Source organism: Pundamilia nyererei, unplaced genomic scaffold (genome assembly GCF_000239375.1).
Source record: "Pundamilia nyererei isolate P.nyererei 1_Seehausen unplaced genomic scaffold, PunNye1.0 scaffold00419, whole genome shotgun sequence".
Lineage (NCBI taxonomy): Eukaryota > Metazoa > Chordata > Actinopteri > Cichliformes > Cichlidae > Pundamilia > Pundamilia nyererei.
In genome coordinates, this window is record NW_005187820.1 from 174,563 (window position 1) to 183,449 (window position 8,887).

At 50.2% G+C, this 8,887-nt stretch overlaps 1 protein-coding gene across 1 annotated transcript; it reads right to left on the bottom strand.

Annotated features, from left to right (window-relative positions):
* Window positions 1-944: 944 nt before the first annotated feature.
* On the bottom strand, window positions 945-6,932 carry tbc1d15 (TBC1 domain family, member 15). Its single transcript, XM_005753303.1, has 17 exons — window positions 6,818-6,932; window positions 6,164-6,262; window positions 5,763-5,837; window positions 5,433-5,580; window positions 4,990-5,197; window positions 4,318-4,420; window positions 3,492-3,686; window positions 3,270-3,398; window positions 2,955-3,058; window positions 2,729-2,823; window positions 2,160-2,276; window positions 1,980-2,080; window positions 1,809-1,908; window positions 1,627-1,724; window positions 1,433-1,549; window positions 1,275-1,361; window positions 945-1,200 (listed from the first exon to the last, which is right to left on the bottom strand). Exons 1-17 carry the CDS (start codon window positions 6,839-6,841, stop codon window positions 1,021-1,023), a joined length of 1,980 nt encoding a protein of 659 aa, XP_005753360.1. The 5' UTR covers window positions 6,842-6,932; the 3' UTR covers window positions 945-1,020.
* Window positions 6,933-8,887: the final 1,955 nt, after the last annotated feature.

Sequence of the window (8,887 nt, forward strand, 5' to 3'; positions counted from 1 at the left end):
GAGCTTAACTTCTGTCTTGCTAGCTTGCCCTGCGCTCAGTGAATCTGCGCTCGACAGTGCAGCCTAGGCGGAGTAGTCGAACGCAGATTCACTGAGCTCTCAACACAGACAGCATCGTCAGAAGGAAAGTTGATAAAATAAATTACAAATGTTGTATTGTTCGATACATATGCGTACCGAACCGAAAGCACTGTATCGAACGGTTCAATATCGATACGAGTATCGTTGCACCCCTAGTGCCTGGGTAAGGCTACAGCATTACGGAGCTGTGTCCTCGTTACATCAGGCAGGCGATGCAGACCAAAGAGCTCTACTGCACCACCTGTTAGCGTTCCTCAGGTGGAGCCATGCTGGACGCTGAGCTCGTCTGCACTCACAACATGAACCAGATTCAGTGTTTCAACCCTGAGAGGAAACTGTGTGTGTGAGTGTGATCCAGATGTCACAGCTGAGACGGTTTCACGCTGCAGGAAACAAACTTTATTTCTTTGGTTTGTTCGCCGTCGTCATGGTGACAGAAGCTGATGACGTGGAGTCTTTAATCTGATCTCAGTACAGAGAAAAACGTCAGAGCACCAACAGGAAGAGGAACACAGGCACCTCCTGTCGGCGAATAATGCGAGCGCCATCATCCAACAGAAAGAGCTCCTCCCTCTGTCACTGCATGGCCAATCAGGGCTCTTGTTGGCAGAACTTCCTGGATCTGAAGCCTCATTCATTCAAACTACAGCCAGACAACTGCTCCACCCTAACCCCTATCTTTAACATATCTGTAACACTCAGGAGGCGGAGCCAAGAGGTGAATGATTGCTCAGTCACTGGTTGGCTCCACCTCCTCTTCATCAGGATGAATGAGGCTTCAGAGTGGAGGAATGCCCGATTAGAGCCGCACGATACAAGAAATTACAAAAATAAGATTCTTAATAATCTCTTTACACACACACACACACACACACCCTCCTCCAGTGAGGCGGGGCCACAGATTCACCCCACCCACACACAGTCCATCTCCACTCTTCACTACGATACAAAGGCCCCTCTGCCACTCTGCTCGCAGCTGCTTTCTCTCGAGTGTCCGTTGGAGACGCCAACCTCCCGCCGAGCTGCTCCGAAAGTCACCGCCGAGCCGCAATCGGTCGAGCCTGCACGGCGAGACTCGACGTCAAAGCCCAAGATGGTGGCGACAGGGCGAGGGAGGTCCTGAGGAGGAGCAGACAGGTCAGGGTGAGGGGTCAGATGGACATACCACGACAGAAGACGCTCCCTGCACTCACCTTGCAGCTCCTGATCTGCAGACAGATGCCCTCAGCTTTCTGCAGGATCTCCTCGATGTCCAGCTTCATGGAGAGCTCGTTGATGTGCTGAAACACACAGGTCGGTGAACAATCTCAGGTGTGCACAGATCTCCGGGCAGCTTTGGGGCGACGCTCACCTTCAGGATCTCGTTGAAGCCGTAGTTCTCCTCCATGATCTTCTGCTTCTCTGAGTCCAGGATGGCGCAGCACACCAGCAGGTGAAAGTTCTCGCAGGGCAGCCCGGTCCACATCACCTGAGGAGGAACCACACGTGAGACCACAGGAAGAACGACACCTGTCAGCACCTCCGACCCCGCAGGAGGACACCAACCTCCCAGAGCCGCAGCACGTCCACGAAGCTCAGTTCCCTCTTGAACCTGATGAGCAGCCAGCGGAAGCAGAAATACAGGTATCCTGAATCCTGAGACTCTGAGACACAGACAGAGGGGGCGGAGTCATTCAGAGCCGCCGTTATTCACAGCAAACACACACGCACAGCTGCAGGCGGCGTACCGAGGTAGTTCCAGAAGGCAAGGTCGAGCAGCCTGAGTAGCGAGCTGAGCTGGATCAGCTGAGTCTTCATGCCCTGCATCTGCTCCTCAAAGTTCTCGTGCTGCAGGACACATGGCGGTAAATCAGCACGCGGTTAAACGTCCGAGCTGTCAGAGCAAAGATCAGACTCACCATCTGGTCCATGAAGGCCACGAAGCACCAGAAAGCCTCGACCTCATTCTCCATGACGTAGAGGATGGGCGACAGCAGGTCGCTCATGCCCTGAACGTAACCTGCAACACAGAGAGCTTCCTGTCACGACCAGGAAACGGGAAGCGGCGCCGTACCTGCGGAGGCAAAGCGTTCGCTCACCCAGGTCGAAGTCGTACATGCAGTAGGTCATGAGGATGTCGTGCAGCAGGACCAGGCCCGGGTTGTCGATGCCCTCGTAGAAGCGGTTCGTTCGGTCTGTTCGGTTCACGTCCTTCTCTGAGAGCGCAGACACATACGTCACATGACCTTTGACCTTTACCCCCTCACGGCAAGCTGTACCACCCAACTCAGAAGACCAAAGCGGTCGTTGCTCAACTCCCGCAGCTCTCCCTCCACCTCACCGCGGCAGTAACTGAGCATTCACTCGAGTACCTCACTGAAGTACTGCGTTCACTCCTTTAACTCCTTTAACTTTACAGGTAACGCCTCAGATCTGATCCCGGCGACAGTGTTACGATCTCACCCACCTGCTGCACCCGACTCCACGCTGACATCATCTCCAGCATCAGAGCAAGAATCAATCGCTCATCAATGCTTCTGATTCTTTGGCACATCAAACATCACAAACACCTTCAAATGTGACGTCATCCACCCGCTACACTGGACTGCTCTCCATCAGGAGCCCCGCCCAAATAACCAAACAAGGCCTGAGCCGAGGTGCTGCTCACCGATCAGACTGCGGTAGTCTCTCAGTCTGGAGTTCCTCCTCTCCTGCTCCTCACTCACAGATTTCCACTGCAGCTTCATCCTGAAGTATTCATCACTGACACACACACACACACCCCTCATGTTAACATGATATACACACCAGTCAGGGTAATCAGGTGTGTGTGTGTGTGTGTGTGTGTGTGTGTGTGTGTGTGTGTGTGTGTGTGTGTGTGTGTGTGTGTGTACGTTTTCTCTCTCTGCAGGGTCTTCCTCTCCTCGTGCGTGCTCTCCCAGGGATAATACCCCAGCAGGAACTTCCAGGCCTCCTTCCTGAGGGCGTGGCACAGACCCTGCAGACGACACAGACGCGTCAGGGCGTGGTCTCTGCTCGTTTCAATCAGTGTCACAGGTCAAAACACCAACGAGTGCTTTACAGTAAACTCAGGCATAAAAAACAAAGTGAAGATCAAACAGCCCAAAACTGAATAAATGAGTGATGCTGCTAAGAATCACGTCAGCTGATTGGTTCAGAGCTGGACACACCCACAGACACGTACGTACCCCCTTGAAGACGGCGTGTTTCAGGTCTGGGACATCCTTCATCCTCCCGTCTGCATCCTGGTGTCGCGCCCAGTCGTCTGCAGTCAGCGGCGACTTCCTGCTCACCTCGGGCCTCGTGCCCAGGTCGATCTGACGGGGTCAAAGGTGAGCAAAGAGCATCACACGGCTGACACACCCGTTGCCACGCGTCTGCCTAACAGCCAATCACATTAGACCCCTCACCCTGGTGATGACCTCGAAGCCCGGCTCTTCCTGCTGGTTGATCTCCAGCCCCGGGATGACCTCGCCCAGCAGGTCGGCCACTTCCTCTGGGGGGCGCTGTTGCTGCTCCTCCATCCCCCGCAGCGCGTCGAATAAGTAGTTTGTGACTTTGGAGAAGCCGCCGAGCGTGGTGACATACGGGTCCCGCTTGAACTTCTGCAGGAGACAAACGCAGAGCTCATCAGCCGACGGACGCCGGAACAAGATGGAGCGCACGACTCCAAACGTCATCTGAAAATAAATCCTACGACGTGTTTTCACAGACAGAATTCTACGTGTGAAACCAGAGCAGCCAACAGCAGCGACCTCGCTCACAAAACCAACACACAGATTTATTTAGTTTGAAACAAATGCGCTGATGCACAGCAGCTTCCACAGAAACATCTGCGTGAAGATCACACGTTAATGTGTCCGTTTAAATCACCATGGTAACAGCTGCTGAACCCCTCACTGTGAGGACCATGTGATGCTCACACTTTTATGTGCAGCATGTTTCAGTGCGACAGAGTCCCTGCGCGCACGTCGCCACACTCCATGACGTTGACACGTCGCATGCTCAAACCTCATAAATGTGTTTTTGTACCTGCAGTACACCACAGGAAGCTGTGGGGGCAGCATCGCTGCATCACCTGCCCAGACTGCACTCAGCACACAAATAATCGAAGAGAAATCAGACAGGTTAATCGACGACCACCCCCGTGTGCGCGCGTGTGCGTGCATGTTTGTGCATGCGAATCCAGATGTTTGAGCCTAACAGCTGGCAGTGAGAGATGGTTAAACTTCTTACGTGAACCAGGCCGAAGTTGTTGTCGTCCAGAAGGTTCTCGAAGGACTGCGACAGAGCTTTGTTTGGCGTGCTGACCAGCAGGCACGTGTGGTCGCTGGGAGACCTGCAAACAGGAAACATGTGACCTCAGTAACAGCTCACAGGATCAACGCCGGCCTTCTGATAACAAACGGGTGCTTATTATTCACGGCGCGAGCGGTAAATCAGACATCAGAGGAAGCGCTCGTCTCTTTGGGGTGTACAGATTCTATCAGCCAATCAGCAGGCAGCACGTGGGCGGGACGTCATTATGAAGCCTGATAAGAACTTTAATAACAGCTATCTGCCCCCGCCTCACCCGATATTTGGATCAGAGGGACGGGAACGCTGCCGCACGCCTGTGGAAATCAGCCATTAGCATATAAATGACCCGAGAGAGCGGCGCCGGCGCCAAATCCCCCCGCAGCCCCCACCCCAAGGTGGAGTAACATTTATATGTCTTCCTGACTGAGAGTAACTTGAATAAACTGTCTGTGACACAAACACCAATAACTTGATCTGTATGTGAACCTGACCAGCCCCCCGCCCCCCAAAAAACAAAACAAAACAAAAAACAAACAAACAAACAAAAAAAACCAGCCCTCCTTGAGGTGGAGGGCGGGGTCAGAGCTTAACATCAACCGCTGGACTCACTCTGTGAGCAGAGCGAACCTCCTCAGGCTGTCCAGGAACGCTCTGCTGCCACCCTGGTGGAAGTGCAGATGTGGCAGCGGGGTGGAGGAGTCCTTCAGCTGCAGGATGATGAAGGTCCAGCCCTCCTCCCTCACCGTGACGGAGCGGAGGTCACTGACACTGAAGGCGAAGGCCAAGCGGCTCCTCTCGTGGCTGCTGTTGAGAGAACCTGGAGACAGGAAGCAGGGATTAGAAAACACAGGGATTTCAAAATAAAAGCTCAGATCAGCCGATGCACCCGTCTGGCTCAGGCTGCTGAGAGTCTTCACGACCTGCAGATGCAGCCCGGCAGCTCGAGGCTAGGCTGCAGTCGACAGCATTAAAATTCCTCATCGCTGCCTCATCGTCTCTGAATCTGAGTCACGTGATTCCAACATGCCGAGCAGGTTAAAGCAGCCGCTCACCCTCCATGTTGGAGCTTCGCCTCTTCCTGAACGACACGGCGTTCACCATGTCCCACTCTGTCTCGTAGCTCAGCTGAGCCTCCAACAGCTGCTGAGACTGTGGACGGTCCCCTGGACACTGAGCCCACTCCACCACCGAGCTCGAGTCCTGCGCACACACACGCTCTTAAATCACCTTTACATGAATTTTTATGTTTTTTTGGTTTGTTTAAAAATCTGTTCTTGGAAACTTTGAAGTTTGAATGTAATCAAATCAGGAAACTCGGTTTGTTGATACTCAATTTGAGTCAATAAAGTCGAACTCTACTGAGTGGGAGTATTTGGACAAACCTTCCCAGCACAGAGCATGTTTGAGGGGTCGACGCCGTCCTCCAGAGGTCTATACTCCACCACGATCTCGGCGTCCTGACGGCGAGGACACACATTGACACATTACTTCATCGATCAATCAAACAAATCACAGGAGCGTTCAGGAAGAAAGAGCGCTTCTGTTCCGATCGCATAGATCTATAAACAATCAATAACAGTGACAAACCGGAGCTTTATTCCAGCCAATCATGTGCAGTTTAACAGGTCTTTGATTAAGCAATCAGGTTATCGCCCTGGTATCAAACATGCTGCTGGTGTGTGAGGACGTTTTTCTCTTCAAGTCGTTCCATCGCAGAGACATTCTGATACTTAATCGATGACCAGGCTGACTAATCGATACCAGAGTGTGTCGGGACTGTTACCTTCTCAAGGATCCGGAGGGTTCCTGAAACCAGGAAGTCTGGCTCGATCTCCTCATCACTGCTGGGATGGAGGAAGACTCCCTCGTGTTCAAATATCACCTGTGGAGTAGAGTCACAGTGAGGTCAGCTGAAGGATCAATACAGCAGGCAGGAAGTCTGATCACATCACATGACGTCTGAGGACTCAGGGCATTGTGGGAAAAATAACCTGCGATACAGCGAGAAGGTGGCACACCTGTTCACACCTGTGCCACCCGCAATCAAAGCTTCAGATAAAACCACTGATCAATACTAATCAAAACAAATCAATCAGGTTCCCCTGAGATCAATCACGCAAACTCGAAGCGGTCTGCTGAGGTTCACCGGTCCGCCCAGGGACCACTGCACGCTAGCTTAACCCAGCCTGTCCCCTGAGAGCCCCGACCCTCAGCCCTACGCCGCCCGCAGACAGCGTCCGGGCCGGAGAGGCGGACAGAGGCCGGCGGATAGCCGCCTCCCGAGGCAGCTGCGGTCGGTGAGCTCAGTGGCTATCCGAGCAGCGGCGGCGCAGAGCCGGAGGACAGAGCTCCCGGCCCGACAGGACGGAGCTCTCTTCTCCCCGCCGCGGAGCTCCGGCCTCCGCGGCAGAATCCCGGAAACGCGATCATGTTTTACCTTGAACGCAGGCTCCGCCGCCATGTCTGGACTCACTCTCCCAATGACGACGGAAGCTCACGTGACCACCAACTTCCAAAACACAACCGACAGCTCAGCTTCCGGTTTAAAAAGGTCAGCTTCCGGTTAGAACCACGCCCACTTCAACGGGTCAGCTGACGGCCCAAAAAAAAAAGAAGACAAAAGAGCTTAAAATAAAGTAAAAACTGACAAACGCACGGATAGATGTTACAGCCCAGGGGCGGATCTAGAGAGATTTTCTTAGGGTGGCAAAGTCGAAGCCCCCCCTCCCCAAATACTCATGGTTACATATGGTTACATGATTCAAATGCAGTAAGTATGCACGTTTTTCATATAAATATAGTCGATAACTTAATTATTGTCTGTAGCCCACATGATTACACACTTTAGTTACATAAAACATGTGAGTTTTGATGCTATATACTGTACAGCCTGTATGATAAATAAATATGTAGCCCAATAAGTATAAACTCCAGAAAGCTACACAACATGGGGCGCTTCATTTACAAACACAAGTCTAACTTAAGTTTCACTGTTTTTGTTAGAAAACAGTCACATTGTTGCAGCTTAAATGACACAAAATGTCAGAAATCTGCACCGTCATGAACAAACATGTAAACCTCATTTTTCATGATTTGTTGGATGAACCCACTGAGGTCTGAAATACAACCGGACATTTGTGACTCCTTTGAGTTTACGTTTGTATTTCACCCTCAGATTGTTTCATTTTATTTTTCCCCCATTGCCTTGTTTGGTATCTTTTCAACTCAACTGAATTTATTTTTTTTACTTTCTTTTTATTGTTTTCTTTAAACATTATACGGGGGGTAACAACAAAACAAAACACCAAAACAACAACAGGAACAAAAAGATAAATACAACAGGTAGGATAACAAAACAAACCCATGTTGGATCTCCTTGTTTCTACAGTTTGATCATTTCTCATTATCAGTGTGTTGGTCTTTATCCTGTTGGGTTTATGTACTCAGTCCATTTCTCCCACTTTTTATGGTATTGATCTTCCTGAGTCCTTATTCTGTAGGTCAATTGTTTGTATTTCATCTATAATTTTGATCCATTCGTTAACTAACTACTTAATTAACGCTCTACGTCTCTGACCTCTGCTCCTCAGTCGGTTTCTTTCTGGTCTCAGTTTGTCGAGGACGCAGACTGGATAAAGGTCAGTAACAAAGTGAAGAGATTTTATTTGGAAAATTCACCTTTACTCAGTTGTTATGGAATCATGTCACTACGTTCATCTCTAACAGCATCTTATCAAAATCTTTTCTACCAAAACGTATTTTGGTTTAGACTTTAGTGAGAGACTCTCATTAATCAAACTCCACATCCATAAATGTGACTTCTCCACTCTCAGGACAGAATCGGAACAATTTGTTCCTCTTACAACAAGAAAGCTTTAAAACCATTAATAATCTCACGGTGTCTCTCGCCTTTCCCTGTTTGAATCTGCATTTCTGTCCTATTTATTTGTACATACTCTGCCACTGTATCATAATTTTGCACTACAATTTTACATCGTGCAGTTTTCTGCTTTTTGTTGAAGATTCTGTTGAAATAAAGTTGGAGAAAAAATAGTTTCTTTCATGAGCAACACATCCCGACATTTCAAAATAAAGTAAAGTCTGGAATGATCAAACTCTTAGAAATGAGACAAAAACGGATTAAAATGAGGTTCAATGTTTTTATTTCATGCCTCACAGTGACTGCATCCTCCTGGAACAGCTGGCTCCGCCTTTGGCCACACGTGAAAAATGTCTTCGTCAGCCTAACAGTTTTGATATTGTCACACACTGATGACATCATCAATGAACCCGATCAGTGAATTGAGACACAGCAAGAACTTTATGCTGAAAGGTGAACACACCTGTGGTCTGCAGGCACAGGTGAGACGCCTGCTGGCTCTCCTCAGTCAGAGGCTGTGTCCCAATTAAGAGACTGCACGCTTGAAGTACGCGCACTACGCGTACTACAAGTACGAGAAGTGCGGAAGTCAGAGGCTTGTGAAATGGGACGGTATACGCTTCGTCC

Coding starts and splice junctions, on each gene's coding strand:
- tbc1d15 (XM_005753303.1), bottom strand. CDS start 6,841: ATGGCGGCGGAGCCTGCGTTCAAG. Junction 4,421..4,989: donor AGGTTCGCTCTGCTCACAGA/GTGAGTCCAGCG, acceptor TCCTGTTTGCAG/GTCTCCCAGCGACCACACGT. Junction 1,201..1,274: donor TGCAGATCAGGAGCTGCAAG/GTGAGTGCAGGG, acceptor GCTCCTCCTCAG/GACCTCCCTCGCCCTGTCGC.